The sequence below is a fragment of the Pleurodeles waltl genome, chromosome 5 (genome assembly GCF_031143425.1).
Source record: "Pleurodeles waltl isolate 20211129_DDA chromosome 5, aPleWal1.hap1.20221129, whole genome shotgun sequence".
In the NCBI taxonomy this organism is placed as follows: Eukaryota; Metazoa; Chordata; class Amphibia; order Caudata; family Salamandridae; genus Pleurodeles; species Pleurodeles waltl.
In genome coordinates, this window is record NC_090444.1 from 1850999956 (window position 1) to 1851019610 (window position 19655).

The 19655-nt window shown below is 43.0% G+C and overlaps 1 protein-coding gene across 1 annotated transcript in view; it reads right to left on the minus strand.

Moving 5' to 3' along the window:
• Positions 1–277: 277 nt before the first annotated feature.
• Positions 278–19655, minus strand: part of LOC138296857 (zinc finger protein 624-like) — a 48277-nt gene continuing 28899 nt past the window's right edge. The window contains exon 2 of the mRNA XM_069236341.1: positions 278–7987. Within this exon, the coding sequence (XP_069092442.1) occupies positions 6097–7698 (1602 nt within the window). The 5' untranslated portion in view covers positions 7699–7987 and the 3' untranslated portion in view covers positions 278–6096. The remainder of the gene's footprint in view (positions 7988–19655) is intronic.

The following is a 19655-nucleotide window of genomic DNA, read 5'->3' on the forward strand; positions in this document are numbered from 1 at the left end:
TGTAGAGTCTCAATGCGCTGTATCATGTAATGGAACATGTTCCATCACCATCAGTCTTAAGTTTCAACTTTGTCACAATCTTCCATGACTAGATGCCCGTGGATGGCGCTTTGCTCTTTTAGGCATGATTTGTTAATCTGAAAAATCATGACTCCGGTTCTACTGATTGGATTTTTGTCATTGTGGTGTAACTTTATTAAATTTTACTCTATTTTTCTAAGCTGGTTAGGGATTTTTCTTGTGTTGTTATTATAAATATTCCTTAACTCCAATGATGTTCTTTAAGAAATAATTTATTGGCAAGATGAATTAACAACAGCCTCCAGCCACAACCGGTAGCGAGCATTTCTCCTCACAGCTGTCAACTGTCACAGCAACGGTTATAGAATGCTGGTAGGAACCAACTGGGAAGACAAGGGGAAAATGGGGAGGAATGGAATGTTACACTTGGATCCCCATGGGCAGGTGGGTACACAATGAAAGGAAGGGGGAAATAGGGAATGTACATTTTATACAAAACATTACTTATGATAAATTACAACACTTCTCCTTCCCATAAAAGGCTTTCATAGAATGCTTGGAAGTAATACCCTGTTGGGAAATCAAGTGAGCATGTAATCTTTGTGCCAGACAGGAACTGCACGAGCCCTAGCTCTGCGATTATTCCCATCATATTTCAATACAACCTTTGGCTTTCCATCCATACCTGAATACTTCTGAGATAGACAATGGGGTGTTAATCTATCCATGCTCCACGTTCTGCCATCCTCTAATGTTACTACATTTTTCTTCACCTCTGTTATTTTTATAGGTTTGGAGAATTTAGATTCACACCCTTGGCGATTGTCTGGTAGTTTAACCATTACCCGATCACCACCATTCCATCTTCCTAACTTGGAACCTTGCTTTCGGTCATATCTTTTCTTGTACCCATCCTGATGTGTTTTGACTTGATTCTTCATTTTATCTCTATGAACCCATTTAGGCTCTCCTCCACCCAGCCAGTTGGGGGTCAATTTGGTGCCTGGTAACCTCCCTTTGAGCGCTAAGAAGGGCAATACCTTGGTAACTGAATTAGGGTTTGGTGTCAAAATTTCCCAAGGAAGGGGGCACTAACAATGGCTTTTTTGATAGACTCAAAGGCTTCATGGCATTCCCCGTCCCATTTGAAATGAGTACCTTTTTTTAAGAAGGCTCTTAATGGTGCAGCAATATCTGTAAAATTCTTGATGAATTTAGTCATGTATTCAACTAACCCTAAAAAGGATTTTAATTCCTCCTTATTTGTTGGAGGAGGAGCATCTTTTACAGCGTTGTCTAAATCAATTTTAGGTTTAATTCCATGTTTGGAAATCGTATGTCCTAAGTAATCTACTGATTGGACTCCCAACTGGCATTTGTCTTTTCTTATGATTAGACCTGCTTTTTTGAGTGCTGACAGAACTTCCCTTAATGAGTTGTCATGATTAGTTGTATAATTGCCATATATAAGTATGTCATCTTGGAAGCATAAAACATTCTTTATCCCCTCCAAAATGTTTTGCATGACTCTCTGGAACACTGCAGCTGCTGAAGCAAGACCGAATGGCATTCTGCAGTACCTGTACGCTCCGAATGGAATTATAAATGAGGTTAAGGATTTGGAATCTTCGTGTAATTCTATTTGGTGGTATGCTGAGGAGAGATCAATTACACTAAAATGGTTTGCCTCTCCAATTACGCTGATCATTTAATTTATTCTGGGCAGAGGAAATCTATCCACCCAAATATTTGCATTGAGATCTCTTAAGTCGACACAGAGACGAAGACCCCTCCCTCCAGACTTTTGGGTGACTACAATTGGAGCAAGCCATAAAGAACTTTCTATAGGTTCTATTATTTTCTGCTTGACCAGTTTATCCAATTCGTCTTGTAAAGGGTCACGCATTAAATGGGGAATTGGTCTTACCTTATGTATTACTGGTACTGCGTTGTTTTTTAGTTTGATTTTTTGTTGGAATATTTTTAGATGGTCTAAATCATCATTAAATACTTCAGAGAACTCTTCACATAGTTTCTCATACCGTCTTGAGTTCTCTCTTCCTTCCAAAATTGATAACACAGGTTCTTGGCTGTTAGGATCAAGTTTGATTCCTAAAGCTTTTTGGTGAGCCCAACCTAATAAATTAGATCCTTTTTTTGTTAGATACATCTTTCCTGCAGTGGAACGGTCCTTAAAGGTTATATTCATATTCACCATTCCTACTAATGGCATGGGATCCTTGTTGTACCCCCCAGGTTCTACATCAGGTTGTAGGATAACATAAGTTTTGTCCTTAAATGTTTCTTGAAAATTGTTGTAATCGATCAACGTGTAGGGAGAGCATGAGTCAGCATACATTTTGAACAATACTCCATCCAACACTACGTCACAAGTGGGATAACTACTCCCAGTAGTAGATACTTCACTCACCACTTGGAAAACATATTTGTTAGTACATTCCCCCACATCTCCCACAACATGCACACTTTTTCTTTCATCTTTTAGGTTTTTACATAGTCTAGCATAATGCCCTCTCTTATTGCATTTCCTACAGACTACGGAACGTGCAGGACAATTGATATTGTTGGCGAAATGATTAAAAGTTCCACATCAAAAACATTTTAATTTGTCCTTTCTCTCTTCTTCAAATGTCTTTTTATTGAGAGAGTCTGGAATTTTCTTACTTTCTCCTGTGTCTTGTACTTCTTTGCCTGGGTGATCTTTCACTAAGTGGATAGTGTCTGAATTGTTGTTTTGTTTCATTTCTCTAATGCACTCTTCTGTGTGTTCTATACTTTTAGCTATTTCTATTGCTTCCTTTAAGTCTGGATTTCCTGCTAATAGTTTTTCTTGAATCTTGTGGTTGTTCGTGCAATGAACTAGCTGGTCTCTAATTAAGGAATCACACAATGGGCCAAAGTCACACATACTAGCCAAACCTCTTAACACAGCAATGTAACAAGAAATTTTCTCAGTTTTTCCTTGTATTCCACAAAAGAACTTGTGCCTTTCTAATACAATGTTTATTCTTTGACCAGAATGTTTCTCTAATTTGTTGAAAGTTTTATAGTAAACATCTGCTTCGCTATCTGCATCTTCATCCTCACTTTCAGGATCTGGCAGATTCTCATAAACTTTTCTCCCTTGAATACCTAAGTTGTGAAGTAATATGTGTTGTTTCCTTAAGGGAGAGAAATTTTCTCCTCCTATTGCAATCAGATATGAGATGGATACTTTCTCCCATTCCTTCCAGGGTATGGTTGGTTTGCCTGCTTCATCCAAAAAGGGTGGGGGTTGAGACATATTTGTTGCCGCCATGTATAAAGTAAACAGATAACAATATACTCAATATACTCACAGAAAAGAATTAGTATCACTGGCAAATATTCGTAAATGTTTAAAGTTCACTGTTTACCTCAGCAATAGAAAGACATATAAAATAATCTATAATATGTTACTATAACAATGGAGGGGTTAATTGTTGAGCTGTGCCCTCAGCTGACATTTACTCTTTTTAAATGGGAGGGAATAGACAGAGTAAATTTATGCATAAACAAATGCAATTAATAACTACTATAACTTGTTAAAATAAGCTGTGCCCATCAGCGTGACAGGCTCCTTGTGAAGTTGGTAGAAGATGCTAATGAAGGAGCTTTTCCCATCAGCGTGTAGATATAGAATATCAAGCCAGCTCAGATATAAGATATTGAGGCTGTGTCATTAGCCTCACTGTTCAATAGAGCAAATATGCAACAAAAAAAACTGTGTCTGCCAGTGAATGTACATGAGATTCAGATTTGCTCAGGAAGGTTTAACAGCTGTGCCCATCAGCGTGAAGATTATGTGCTGGCTCTCGATAGTAGTAAATCAAAGATGGCGCTATATTTTGTTAGTGTTTCCTTAAGGTGTACGCTCTAGTCATCACTCTCTAGTTTCCTGCAGGAGGGGCCGGCTTTCCTTGTCCCATCCCTCCAATCAGACTTATGAAGAAAAAGACTTCAGTTGCGATGTAAGATTCCAAAAACTGAAGGGATTCCAGTCAGAAGGCGAGGTAAAAGAAGGATTTCTTTCTAGAAATGCAATTGGTGATAACATTGACAGGCTATTTTAAAGCTGTGCCTGTCAGCATGCAGCTGGAAAGATTCTTGGATCGGTTTACAAGTTTTACAAGAGCCTTTCTCCTTGAATTAAATGTTGAGAGGCAACAATTCAAACCAGTAGTTTCTGTTTGTCTGTGCTCCCAGAGTTGAGCTGAATACAATTCTGTTTATAATCTTGAAAATCGGTGGAGAAATGCAGTGTGTATCAGTAGTTTATTTCAGCCTTGAAAGACACGTTTATCAGCTGAGCCTGTCAGATCTGATGATAGTGCAAGGTTAATAAGGTTTCCTGGTTGTTGCCAGCAAAGGGCTATACATTTTTCTTAATTGCTGCTCTGACAGGTTGAATTTGAAAAAAGTACAGAGGAAATTCTGAAGTTAAATATAAACTTGCCGGTAGAAGGTATTAATTGTCATGTTGTACTGAAAATACTTAGCTAAACCCCTTGAATGGTTCAGTTTGGTTGTTCAAGTGTTTATGCTGAGAGTATATTTTATAATAATAACGTGCGTTAGACAGCGTGGCAGGTTAAATGTAGAAACAGACAGTACTTTCTCAAATTATTTCAAGACTGAAACTTCTGCTCACCTCAGGGAAATTTTATTCTCGATCTCCTGTTTTTTTTTTCCAGCGTCCGTCTGTGACAAGAGTGGCTGTAAGTTGTAGGGGAGGAGGCTGTGACTACTGTCCCCCACCAGCAATTCATCGCCAGTATTATAAATATTCCTTAACTCCAATGATGTTCTTTAAGAAATAATTTATTGGCAAGATGAATTAACAACAGCCTCCAGCCACAACCGGTAGCGAGCATTTCTCCTCACAGCTGTCAACTGTCACAGCAACGGTTATAGAATGCTGGTAGGAACCAACTGGGAAGACAAGGGGAAAATGGGGAGGAATGGAATGTTACACTTGGATCCCTATGGGCAGGTGGGTATACAATGAAAGGAAGGGGGGAATAGAGAATGTACATTTTATACAAAACATTACTTATGATAAATTACAACAGTTGTGTTTTCACTTTATTACTGTTTGTTAGCTGCATAAATACTTTACAAATTGCCTTTAAGTGAAGCCTGAAAGCTTTTGTGCCAAGCTACCACAAGGTTAAACACAGGTTAATTTAGTAACATTCCAAACCATTGTTTTTCACCCATTGTCTCACTCCACAGGGTGCCTTGCTCCTCTTTGTAGAGTGGCATAGTAGATCAAACAAATTATGAACTTGCATGCTGCCCAATTAATTACCAGTGGCTGACATTTGTTTAAGCATGCTACCCATCACCTATTTGTGCTAGAATGCTAGTATTTGTCTGATTCTCTTTCACCACTGTGTCTAGTTTCCTGGAAAAAAAATCTTTTTATTGGCTAAGCGTGGGTGCCCGTTATGACTGTCACTTCTTGCTGTTCTGTAGCTATGACTTGGTCATGATCCTGAATGCCTGTCTGTTCTGTAAGAGTTATAATGCCCCTGGCTGGGGCAGCAATTAAAGGTCTTTTTATATGGAATGTAGTTTTCACCACATGGCACTAGCATTTCTAATCAACATGCGATTGCTCAAAGAGGTCATGATATTTACACACGTTTCATCTAACATCTATTTATCGCTTTTTTTTCTAACCTTTTAGTGGTTGTTTAATGCTTATGTTGCCTGTTTTTCCTTGGATTGAATGCCTTTACGTAATGTATCTCAATTTGCATAACATCTGTGCAGGTTTACCAATGGAAGTAGTTATACGCACATATATCTATCAGTACCTTTTATAAACTTCTTTTTGCTGCAGTTAGTTTTCCATAGACATATCACTGGTCCATTATGTCTCCTGAAAAAAATGGTTAGTCATTCATTATGTACAAGAGTACATTAACTGATGTAGCATTAACTCTCCTTTAGATACGATTGCCTGGTCACATTCAATACATTTAAATGGATTTTCAACGCTGTGAGTTTTAGATGTTGCTCTAGCCATTTTTACTTATTGGAAAACTTGTCACATTCCATACCTGTGTATGATTTTTCCCCAGTGTGAATTTTCTGGTGCAGTATTAGCACTGAAATTCTTTTAAATGCTTTCCCACATTGAATACATTTATAGGGTCTTTCATCGGAGTGGGTTGTTTGATGCATTCTTAACTCACCTCCAGTTCTAAAAGTCTTGTCACATTCAGTACAACTGTATGGTTTTTCACCTGTGTGGATTCTCTGATGAGTCACTAGGTTGCCTTTTGTCTGGAAATCCTTTTCACACACCATACATTTAAAGGGTTTTTCACCAGTGTGAATTCTCCAATGTAGCATCAGCAATTGTTTCACCTTAAAGGTCTTATCACATTTAGAACATTCATAGGGTCTTTCCATGGAATGAGTTACACGGTGTCTTATTAGGTAATTGTATGATCTAAAAGCCTTGTCACATTCAGTACATTTATAAGGTTTGTCCTGAGTGTGGGTTCGCAGGTGTAGCATTAGACGCTGTTTAACTTTGAACGACTTGTCACATTCTGTACATTTAAATGGTCTTTCTTCAAAATGGCGTCTCTGATGTTCCATTACTTCTCCACTTGTCCTAAAAGCCCTGCCACATTCAGTACAATTATATGGTTTTTCCCTGTTGTGGATTCTCTGATGTAGTTTTAGGCATTTTATTGTCCTAAATGCCTTGTAACATTCTCTACACTTAAATGGTCTCTCGTTAGAGTGGGTACTTTGATGCTGCATTAGATTAATTTCTGTTTTATAGAACCGGTCACACTTGGTACAAACATGTGGTTTTTCATCTGTGTGGGTTCTCTGATGCACCATTAGACAAGCCTTTGTACTAAATGCCTTGGCACATTCAGTACATGTATATGGTTTCACCAGAGAGTGGATCTGCTGATGTACCCTAAGTGCACATTTTGATTTGAATGCTTTTTGACATTCAGTACACTGGTATGGCCTTTCGTGAATGTGGGTTAACTGATGCTGTTTTAAATTTGGTTTTGTCCTAAAGGCCTTGCCACATTCAGTACATTTAAATGATCTCTCTGCAGAGTGGGAACTTTGATGCAACTTCAGATTCATTTCTGTTTTAAAGAACTGGTCACGTTTAGTACAAACTTGTGGTTTTTTATCTGTGTGGGTTCTCTGATGCACCGTTAGATAAGCCTTTGTGCTAAATGCCTTGCCACATTCAGCGCATGTATATGGTTTCACCCCAGAGTGGATCTGCTGATGTACCGTAAGCACACACTTTACTTTGAATGCTTTTTGACATTCAGTACATTTGTACGGTCTTTCATCTGTGTGGGCTCTCTGATGCACTGTTAGCTTCTCCTTTGTTCTAAATGCCTTGGCACATTCAGTACATGTGTATGGTTTAACCCCAGAGTGTATCTGCTGATGTACCGTAAGCGCACATTTTGATTTGAACGCTTTATGACATTCAGTACATTGGTATGGTCTTTCATCAGTGTGGGTTATCTGATGCTGTTTTAAACTCTGTGGTGTCTTAAAGGCCTTGTCACATTCAGTACATTTATATGGTTGTTCCTCGGAGCACGTTCTCAGATGTACTACTAGATGTTGCTCCATTCTGAAAGAGTCCTCATGTGGTGCATTTAAGACAGAGGAAAAACTTTGCTCCTATAATTCCATGAAGTATGTGCATCATGTGCACTTTTACCAGTTCCCATAGATATATACAACTGAAGAAAAGCCAGATACATTTATAATGTGAATGTAAAAAGTTATTTTCTTGGGACTATTTCTGGCATAGGAAGATGTTCCTCTGGACAACACAGGCATAGCTTATTTTTATGGCAAGTCCATCCAGCTTTTAAAAATAAAATCAACTTCTCCTCACTTGATGTCTGTTGTGCACCTGTTAGATAGATAAAAAAAAATATTTCATAGGAATACAATAAACACAGCTTAGTTGCAATAATCTACATGAAAACACTAACAGGAACTGACTGTATGAATAAGTCGAGCTTAGTAAAACACTAAAAACATTACAACGATATGACGGACACAGTAGCAATTAAACATTCATTATGCTTCAAGATGGATAAACAGAAACTATGCGATTAATTGGCCCTGCCTACAACAAGCTTCTAGAATGCCTTTCCTCTGAGTGAAGCTAAAGTAAATCTTTGCTGCAGAAAAAAAGGAAGCCTCCTTTTCTGGCCCAGCCAACATCAGTGCATTTTTTACCTTGGGATTCTTTTCTTCTGCTTGGAGAAATAGGCTAATTGGGGAGTAAGGGAATTATTTCTATGGTCATCGACTTGCCTGTAATCATGTGGGGTATAGGTTTTGCACTGTGATGAGCTGAAAGGTCAGAGCACAGAATTAACACATGCCTGGATCTGGGACAGCTCCCTCTTCAAGCCACCCACCTGCGCCAGACCAAAGACCTCCTTGCCTTCAGGAAACTTCTCAAGACCTGGCTGTTCGAGCAGTAGCAGCACCACTCCCCTCCCCTCCTCAGCGCCTTGAGACCCTCACAGGTGAGTAGTGCGCTTTACAAATTCCTGATTGATTGATTGATTGATTGATGGTCTGGGTGAGTAGGGACCGAATTCCCTTAAATGTTGGAAACATCTTGAATAGAGACACAGGGCTCGAAAAATCTACTCGACCACTTGCTATGGCGAGTTTTATTTTATGAGGTCGAGCTATTTTTAGATTCCACTCGACCCAAACAGCGATTCTGTTCAGTCAAAACTGAATTAGGAATTAAGATGCCTTTAAATCCTATTCTTGTCACATTTGCTCTGTGTTAAGAGACAGAGGTCAAAAGTCAGTTTGTCTTCTTGCAATGCAAATACTTTTTCTTGTGACTGCAGAGTTCCATGATTTTGTAAGGTGAACTGACTGACCTATGTGAAATGCTTTTGGTATCAAGTTTTTCCTAACACACAACATTTATATAACTAACTCAACTTTACGAACATCTTAAAATATATTTCAGTAGCTGTCAAAGACCATTTTTTTTTACATTTGTGTGATGAAAAAATATTTTAATAGAATAGAAAAAAAAGTCAGAACACTTTACTTGGTGATGTGCAAATGATAAATGTTTTCTGAAACCCAATTTTCACAGATTATTGTTAATACCCTATATGGTTTTAGCAGTAAAGCTGCAAGTTAGTGGGAAGGTTTTTGGACATTTCTTGGAAATGTACTGTCTGTAAATGACAGTGCGCTACCACATCATGCTTTAGTAATATATTTATTAAAAGTGAGTGTTTAAACATAAACTGAGACACACTTCTGCCCTGATCACAAAGCTATTAGTAAACTAAGAGGCAAGTCATGCATGGATCATGTGTACTCTGTATGTGGACTAGATTTATTATACATGGAGCAAATGTTTAGTGTATTTAATCAAACAAAAGAGGATTTTTTTTTGTTACAGAAGAAATGCTGAACTCCTGTATTTGAGGGTGCACTAATTTATGAGAATGAAGAAAAAGGTGACTGTAAAATACAATATTTTCCTGGGATCACACAATTAGAGACCCGTTTCTGGGTCAAGTACAATACAGTCAGGTCGAGTAGATTATTCAAGCTACTCCACCTGCAGGTCTAGTAATATTTTCTATGATTTTTCGAGGCCTGAGACCCATAAGCACTCTATCGGATCTGTTTAGTTAAACGGAGCTTGATGTTTTACCTCAGAGCTAGTATGGAGCCCTCCTCCTGCACAGTGGATTTTCAATATCGAAATGTGTATTTTTAGTGCTGCAAAGTCCCACTCTGTAACAAAACGCACTATGAATATGAAAGTCATCATTTTTAAATTGTATTACACACAGTACAAGATAGAGTGACCATCAATTAAAGCCTGCAATGGCTCCAAAGCAGCATTTAGTGATTAACAAAATGGACAGATTTATGTTTCTTTTAAGTAGCAGGAAACCTGGAAGAAAGGCCTGTTTTTTCTTTAGTGCCCCATCTCTTCTTTGGCTTCACAACACAGAAGCCCATCTCCCCTCGCTCTCTTTATTTCCACCCACAGGCATCTCAAGGTCTGCATTAACCATTGAGGGATGGTTGTTTTTATAGAAAACATATGGAAACTTGTAAAATAAAAAAAGCATGGGCATGTAGGTACCCATAAACTCTGCTCGCCTCGACAAGCCGTAAAGGAGACCAGCAGGGTCACATTTATACCCAGAGCCCTGATAGTCTGGATCTCTCAGGAGTCAGTAATGTCCCAGGAGAAAACGATCTATGCATAACTTCAAAGAGAATGCCAAGAGGTATATTTGCTTTGGCAAGCTCTGGCCCCTGTGCTCAGCTCCCCCAATTTTTGACATAATATTTTGGAGGAGAGCCTGTCTTCAAAACATTATAATTAGGGGGAGGGTGGGACTCAAGTGAAAAAAAGTGTGAATTGTTGCGCTAGTGACAAATGCTAGAGGCTTCATTTCGGTCAAAGAAAGTAAATGCCAATTTTCAAATCAAACTATCAATTCTGAACTCGTCGGGCATTCTCAAACTGTGCATTATTGTTTTTACACTACAATTAGCAGCAGGATGTTGGGTAGGATTTTGGCTGCTCAGAAAAATTTGAGATACAGGACCCGACAGCATACATACATATTTCACACAATGTCTTGGTATAGACTTTCATATACCTCAAAAAACAGGTTTTCTGTGTTTTGGTGTTGAAAGAATTACAAAATAAAGTTACCCAAAAATGCCAGATGTAGGAAGCTGGCTCTGTATATACTATATCAAAATGAGTTATAGTGTGCACAGAGTCCAGGGGTTACCCTGAGGCTTAACAGTCAGATTGCTGTTGGGCAGTGAGGGTGTCTGAATAGACAACGCCATCAACTGGTCTATCCTTACGGTCATTTGAGAGGAGGTCAGGGAAAGATTCACTCTCTGCTTCCTGCTCCTTATCAGTAACCATCAGCATGGTTACATCTGCCCTATCACAATAGAGCTTCAGGCGGTTCACATGAATCACCTTTTGGGTGTCCTGCTAGTGCCCAGGTCTACCAAGTAGGTAATCTCACTCTTCTTTTCTAGGATAGGGTAAGGGCCACTCCATCTGTCCTGGAGCACCCTGGGAGCCACAGGATCCAGAACCCATACCTTCTGCCCTGATTTGAATTCTATCAGTGCAGCCTTTTGGTCATACCACAGCTTCTGGAGCTGTTGGCTGGCCTCAAGGTTTTTGGATGCCTTTTCCGTGTAGACAGCCATCTTTGAGGGGAGGCCAAGCACATAATCCACCACATCCTGTAGGCTTGTGGAGAGGTCTCTCTCAGACTTCTTTTACAAGAGCCAGTGGCCCCTTTACAGGGTGACCAAACAGAAGTTCAAAGGGGGAAAACCCTACTCCCTTCTGAAGTACCTCTCTAAGCGAAGAGTAGACATGGAAGGAGGACATCCCGTCTCCTTTTGAGTTTTTCAGGGAGCCCCATGATCATGCCCTTCAATGTCTTGTTGAATCTTTCAACAAGTCCATTGGTTTGTGGATGTTATGGTGTGCTGAATTTGTAAGTCACCCCACACTCATTCCACATGTACTTTAGGCAAGATGGCATAAAGTTTGTATCTCTGTCAGAAACCACCTCCTTAGGAAACCCCACTCCGGTAAAAATACCAATCAATCAGGGCCTTGGCTACTGCAGGAGCTGTAGTAAGTCTAAGGGGAATTGCTTTAGGGTATCTGGTAGCATGATCCACTACTGCCAGTATGTACTGGTTCCCTGAGGCTGTGGGTGGCTCAAGTGAACCCACAATGTCCACACCAATCCTTTAAAAGGGAACCCCCACCACAGGAAGGGGAATCAGGGGGGCCTTTAGGTGGCCACCTGCCTTACCACTGGCTTGGCAGGTGACACAGGAGCTGCAGAACACCTTCACTTTCTGGAACATATTGGGCCAATAGAAATGGTTGACAAGCCTACTCCATGTTTTGTTTGTCCCAAATGTCCAGCTAGGGGGATGCCGTGGGCTAAAGTTAGGATAAACTCCCTAAACTGCTGAGGCACTATCACTCTCCTGGATGCGCCAGGTTTCGGGTCTCTGGGCTAAGTGTAGAGGAGTCCACCTTACAAATAGACCCTGTGGGAGCCACAGACAACTCCCTTTTCCTGTGCAGCTGCTTGCTGCCTCAGGCCTTCAAGAGTGGGACAAGTCTTTTGTCCCCGTCACAGCTGTTCCCTTGAGGGTCCCCCTGGGTCCAAGAGCTCTACCTGGTAAGGCTCCAGCTCCATGGACTCAGTTCCCTCAGGGGATAAGACATCTTTCTGAGAAGAGAGGTCTTGCTTCTTTTGCTGTTCAGAGGCATCCTGGTACCCCAGTCTTCGTGCCTTTTCTCTTGGAAGGTTGGGCCATTATTCCAGGCACCAACACTTCTCTTTCACCCTATGCTCTGTTCTGTGCTCTTGTTTTTTACACACATCAGTTCAGGGATTCCCAGAACGACTTCATGGGTTTTGAGCTCTACCTCAGCCCACACTGAGGACTCCAGATCATTCCCTAGAAAGCATTCCACTGGTATTGCAGAAGAGGTCAGTAACCCCTCCCCATTCTAAAGTCACCATAGCCATGGGATGGATCTTAGTTTCATTGTTAGCATTGGTGACTGGATAAGTTTTTCCAGCCAAACACTGTCCTAGGGGGAAACCAGTTTCTCTGTCACCATGGTGACACTGGCACCTGTATCCCTCAGGGCTTCTACTTTTGTCCCTTTAATAAAGAGGTGTTGTCTGAATTTTTGCATGCTAGATGGCCAGACAGCAAGTGTGGCTACATCCACCCCACCCTCAAAGACTAGAGTAGCCTCAGTGTGGACTCTGATTTGCTATGGGCACACTGTTGATCCCACCTGGAGACTGGCTATACCAGTACTAAACTGGAGCATTGCTAGAGGGATTCTTTTTTTTGGGACAGGTCAAGTCTCCAGTTTGGTGTCCATGCTGTTTACAGTTGTGACACCAGGCCTTCTTGGGATCAAAGTTTTTACCTTTGCACCCACTTGTGGACTGTGAAGAGGCTTGGGCCCACCCTCCTGTACAGGCTTTTGGGGCCCTTGTGAAGACTCTTTGCTTTTGTCCTTAGGTGTCTCCCCACCGTTCCCTTGGGGAGGCTTTGTGACCCCTTTTTGTTGGTCACCCCCAGTGGAAGTCGTGGTCACCCTTGTCTTGACCCAATGGTCTGCCTTCTTTCCCAGTTTTTGGGGAGAAATTGGACCTAGGTCTACCAGGTATTGATGCAACTTGTCATTGAAGCAGTTACTTAAAAGATGTTCTTTCATAAATTATAAAGCCCGTCATAGTAATGCACTATAACACCAGTTATCCAACCATCTAGTGTTTTTACTGAGTAGTCTACAAAATCAACCCAGGATTGGCTTGAGGTTTTGTGACCCCCCCCGAACCTAATTCTATACTCCTCAGTGGACAATCCAAAGCCCTCAATCAGGGTAGCATTCATGTGGTCATAGGATTCAGCATCTGCACCAGTGAATGCGAGGAGTCTAGCCCTACACTTATCAGTAAATAGTTCCCAAAGGAGAGCTCCCCAGTGAGATCCTTTTTAGTTTTCTGGTTACACAAGCTCTCTCAGAAGCTGTGAACCATATTTTGAGACAATTCCTTTGGGGATTTTTAGACTATCAGTATTCTCCCTGACCACACATAAATTGCTGCCACCATAAATAGGTGCTAAGCCCATTTCTGCTCTCTCCCTTTCTATAGCTAGGAGTTGTTCCTTTAAAGCTAATCTTTTGGCCATCCTTGCTAAAAGGAGGTCCTCTTCATTGAGGCTTCCCCAGTGTTCCCAGAGGAGATGGACTCCCCAATGGAAGATTGAGATCCTGTGAGCACTATCCTTGGAGACAATGGCCTTTGGGCCCTGATCTCCCTAGATAGGTGAGGAGGGGGGAGTTGATCCTCCTCACCAGGGTGGTCCCATGTGTACACTGCCAAGAGCTCCTGAAGCTTGACCTTGGTAGGGTTGGAACCTGTTATAATCTTTTTTTAGCTTGCAGAGGGACCTTAACTCTCACATCCCTAGATGGAGGTAAGGGGTGATGTTGAGTTCCACAACCATTTCCTCTGAGCTGCTCATTATGTTACTAAAGTTGGGATTACTTTCTAAAAACTAAAAACTACTTCTAGTTACTAACCCCTAACTTAAAATAACTTTTAAATCTAAAAAGAGATGCAAAGGGGACTTAACCAAGGCCCTAGCAGGACTTTAAAAAGTTGAGAAACATTTGCCAAATTAAAAAATCAATTTCTAAAGGCAATTTTGGAATTTAGTCGTGTGCTCAGGTATTGGCTGAGTAGTCCAGCAAATGCAAAGTTAAAGACCCCACCGCTGATCCACCAATGTAGGAAGCTGGCTCTGTATATACTATATCAAAATGAAATATAGTGTGCACAGAGTCCAGTGGTTCCCCAGAGGCGTAATAGAGGCTAAAGTAGATAATACTAATGCACTCTTTTGTGGTAGTGTGGTCGAGCAGTGAGGCTTATCAGGGGGCAGTGCAAAGCATTTGTTGTACACACACAGGCATTAAAAGAAGCACACACTCAACTGACTAACTCCAGGCCAGTGGTTTTATATAGCAAAAATATATTTTCTTAATTTATTTCTAGAACCACACGATTCAATTTGCAGGTAAGTACATAAATAAGTATTTCACATATTTATCAATACCACTTTGATTAGAATTCGCAAGTCATACACTTTTTGAATAAATGGCAATAATCTGTTTTAAAAGTTGACAGTGCAATTTTCAGAACAGTTCATGAGAGGAAGAAAATCTAATACGATTTTGAGGTAAGTGCTCGACTTACAGTTCCAGCCTTCGGGGGTTAGGAAGTCCACCATTTGGGGTTCAAGTTAACCCCAAACACCCACCACCAGCAACACAGTGCCGGCCGGGTGCAGAGGATAAAGGTGAAGCAAATTTATTGTGGGCTGCCATGGAGGCTGGGGGCACTCGGATTCAGATCTGCTTGCAGGTAAGTACCCGTGTCTTCGGAGGGCAGACCTGGGGAGTTTAGAGGAGCACAAGGAGGGCCACAGGTCAGCACCAAACACCCCCCTCAGCGGTACAGGGGTGGACGGGTGGAGGGTTCAAAAACAGCATCAGGCTCCCAATGCTTTCCTGTGAGGGGACCCTGGGAGTCATGTAGAAGCTGCAGGCTGGGTCCAGGGGGTCAGTTTCGGAAAACGAAAGACTGGACAAGTAGGAGGCCTGCCTGCTGAAAGTTGCTGCACTGGAGGTTGGGTTCCAGAAGGCCAGACAATTCCCATACTTTTGCCTCAAAATTTACTAATATATGTAGCAATATCTGGGACGGTCGGTGTTGTCATACTGTTTTTGAAATTCAATTTCTTTACCACCTCTTGGAGTAAGCTTTGACTGATATTGCAAATAAGCTCGCTACCACAGTAAACTTACTCCTGGGATGTCCCTTACCTAAAGAGAGAGGGAAATCAAAAGGGTTTTTAAAAATAACGTTCAACCACTAACAATAGCCGGTGGCATGCTTCATCAGAGGGTTCCCACCCAAGACACCTAATGCATCTTGGTTTGCTACCACGCCTGAGTTACAGCAGAGCAGGATTGTGTTTGGGAAACTCAAGTGAGAAAAGGTGATTTAGAATTGTCTCAAGATTGCCAGCCAATTAAGGGATGTTATAATAATGGTAACCTTGGGCAAGGTTTAAAAACAGTGGTGGATCAATCAATCAATCAATGAATCATTGTTTGTAAAGTGCAGCTACTCACCCGTTAGGGTCTCAAGGCGCTGGCGGGAGAGGGGAGTGTAGCATGTACCAGCAAGGTGGATTAAAAAAGCAGTGTCTTCAGTTCCTTTGTGAAGCTGGGGAGAGAGGTGGTTTGTCTGATGTGGATGGGTAGGGCCTTCCAGGCGGTGGCTACGTGGTAGGAGAAGGAGCGTCCTCCTGTTCTTGTTTTCCTGATGCGCGGTATTTCTGCGAGAGAGAGCTGGGCTGAGCATAGGGCCCTGTGGGGTATGTGGACGCTGAGTCGCTGGTTCAGGTAAGCTAGTCCGGTGTTGTGGAGGGCATTGTGTGCGTGGGTGAGGATCTTAAAAGTGATTCTTTTCTCTGTGGGGAGCCAGTGCAGTGTACGTAGGTGTTGCAAGATGTGGCAGTGTCGGGGTAGGTCGAAGATCAGTCTGGCGGCGGCGTACTGAATGTTTAGCAATGTGCAGGTGAGCTTTTTGTTGATTCCGTCGTAAAGTGCGTTGGCGTAGTCCAGTCTGCTGGTGATGAGGGCGTGTGTGACAGTCTTTCTATGTTCGAGGGGGATCCATTTGAAGGTCTTGCGTAGGAAGCGGAGGGTGCGGAAGCAGGTGGAGGTGACTGAGTTGATTTGATAGTTCATGCCGAGGTCGGGGTCCAGGATAATTCCGCGGTTGGAGGCTTGGCTGGGGGGGGAGGGTGGGCGGTTTTCTGAGGGTGGGTGGCCACCAGGCGTCGCTCCATGCGTTGGGTTGAGGGCCCATGGTGAGTACTTCTGTCTTGTTTGTGTAGAGTTGCAGGCAGCTGTCTCTCATCCAGTTGGCAACTGCTTTCATGCCTTCGTGGAAGTTGTGTCCTACTTTGTCGGGGTCGTTGGAGAGGGAGAGGATGAGTTGGGTGTCGTCGGCGTAGGAGATGATGTTTATTCCGTAGCTTCTGACGAGGGTGGCTAGCGATGCCATGTAGGCGTTGAACAGCGTGGGGCTGAGGGAGGATCCTTGGGGCACTCCGTAGGTGGTGGGTGTGGGGTCTGCGAGGAAGGGGGTGAGTCTCACTCGTTGCGTTCTGCCAGAGAGGAAGGATTGGGTCCAGTTGAGGGCCTTCTCTCTGATGCCGGCTTCGTGGAGCCTTCTTATCAGGGAGTGATTGGGAGACTGTGTGGAAAGCTGCTGAGAGGTCAAGTAGGATAAGTGCCGCCATTTCTCCTTTGTCCAGTAGGAAGCAGACATCATCTGTTGGGGCTAGGGGGGCTATTTTGGTGCTGTGGTTTGGACTGAAACCGGATTAGGAGATGTTGAGGATGTTGTGGTCTTCAAAAAACGTGGTGAGTTGGCTGTTGATTGCTTTTTCAATGATTTTCGCAGGAAATGGAAGTAGGGAGATGGGATTGAAGTTTTTGAGGTCGGTGGGGACTGCCGAGGTTTTCTTGAGGAGGGGCTTGATCTCAGCATGATGATGTTTTATGAGATGTAAATGGTCTCACACATCCTTAGTTTTGGTCTTCATGTTTCAGCCATTTCAGATAAGTGCCCACTGTGTTAATATGGCTTTCTCCAGGACCGGTGCCGCATGCGTGTTAAGACCTGCGGTGCTACTGCAACTGATCATAAGTTGCCATGAACTGTATCACGTTCATGTATCACCCGAATTTTTTGTTGTGTGAAAATTTCTTACAACACAGTAGCTCCGAGGGGGCAGACCCTGTAGTCACACTTTCGTCACAGTGTCTCCCACTATGTAAAACTCTTTTGTTCCTTGTGAGCTCCACTTTTCATCGTTTGATCATATTAAGATAGGGAAGAAGAACAAGTTCTCCTCTCACTCTATAATTTTGTTATTCAGCTCTTTGATAATGCAATCTTTAAGTGACAAGTTTAGAAAATGAACTATGGTATCCAAATGGAATGACCAGCTATGAGCACACATAATGCCTAGTGACCACCTAGTGCCGCCGGACCTGGTACAGTGGGTACCTTTTAGCCACAGAACTAGAATACTTTACATCTAATATCAGCTTTACAGGTTCAACTACATATGTTGGTAATAAAAAGAACCTTAAAGCTAGGTAGACCCCGAAATAAGCTATTTGCATAGGAAGGGTATCCCCCTGGCCATGCAGTAAGAATCACTGCCACTGCAATAGTGGCTTAATAAACAAGGTTGAAAAAAATGGAACCAGGAGTCACAGTTTTTTAATCCTGGACTCCCACATGGCCAAAATGTGTGCTCCTGAGCAATCACTTTTTGAACTTGTCACTTCATTCCTCTTTTGATAAAGTGAAAGCATTAAGAATCCATTTAAAAGCTGCTAGGAAGTTTTAGGGTAAAAAATGTAATTGATATTACTGAGGGAGGTGTGACGTTACTAACACGTTATACTCACCAAAATGCAAATATGATTATAGATTTATATCCTTTTGGGTCTACTTAACAAACCATTTGATCTATGGGGAATCAGAGTTAAAAAGAAGTGGGGAACCAAAATGCAGAACATTGCACGTCTTGCAGTACCTTTGTGCAGGCAGCAGGACAGAAGCCACAATTTCGGGACATAATTGTAACATGCAGAACACTCTCGCTACAGGCTCTCTCCTCTCCTAAACTCGTTATCCAAACTGTAATCAAGCATGATAAAATCTCGCCTTTTGTGGATTCGCTGACTAAGGGGGTCATTCTGACCTTGGCGGGCGGCCTCCCGCTGGCAGAATACCGCTACGCGGTCAGAAGACCGCGGCGGTAATTCTGAGTTTCCCCCTGGGCTGGCGGGCGACCGCCAGAAGGCCACCCGCCAGCCCAGCGGGAAACCCCCTTCCATGAGGATGCCGGCTCCGAATGGAGCCGGCGGAGTGGAAGGGGTGCGACGGGTGCAGTTGCACCCGTCGCGATTTTCAGTGTCTGCGTGGCAGACACTGAAAATCTTGGTGGGACCCTGTTAGGGGGGCCCCTGCAGTGCCCATGCCACTGGCATGGGCACTGCAGGGGCCCCCAGGGGCCCCACGACACCCCTTACCGCCATCCTGTTCCTGGCGGCCAAAACCGCCAGGAACAGGATGGCGGTAAGGGGGTCGGAATCCCCATGGCGGCGCAGCAAGCTGCGCCACCGTGGAGGATTCCCCAGGGCAGCGGAAAACCGGCGGTATACAGCCGGTTTTCCGTTTCTGACCGCGGCTGTACCACCGCGGTCAGAATGCCCATGGGAGCACCGCCAGTCTGTTGGTGGTGCTCCCGCGGTCCCCGGCCCTGGCGGTTTTTACCGCCAGGGTCAGAATGACCCCCTAAATCTTGTAAAACATGTTAAACCGTTGTGGAGTACCTCTTACAAAAAGAAAAAAAAAAGAACTTGGGTGCATGACAACAAGCAGCAAAGGGGTGCAGCCCACTGTCAGAGAATCCTGGCTGCCGCTTTCGGAGACACAAGTAGTGCAGATAAAACTTTGAAACAGAAACCTATAGTCCCTTCTAAGCAGGAGGCCAGCATGAACATGAGCAACGATGAGCTTCATCAGGGGCCCAGAAGTGGCGAGCACGCTACAGATTACTTGTGAACGGGCAAGAATTAGGAGGCAGTGACGTGTCAATCGATCCACACTTGGACAGACAGACAAGGGCACCACCTGGTGCGACCGCACAGGAATAAAGCTACAGCCCCCTGGCCCATCCTACTGGCTACAACAGTGATACTCAAAGTATGGCCAAGGGGACGCATGCAGCCCTCCTGACCTTTACATGCGGCCCCCTGGTCAACAGCAGCACTCGGCTGCTCTTTACTCGACTTAGCACTAACATTGAGAAAGAAG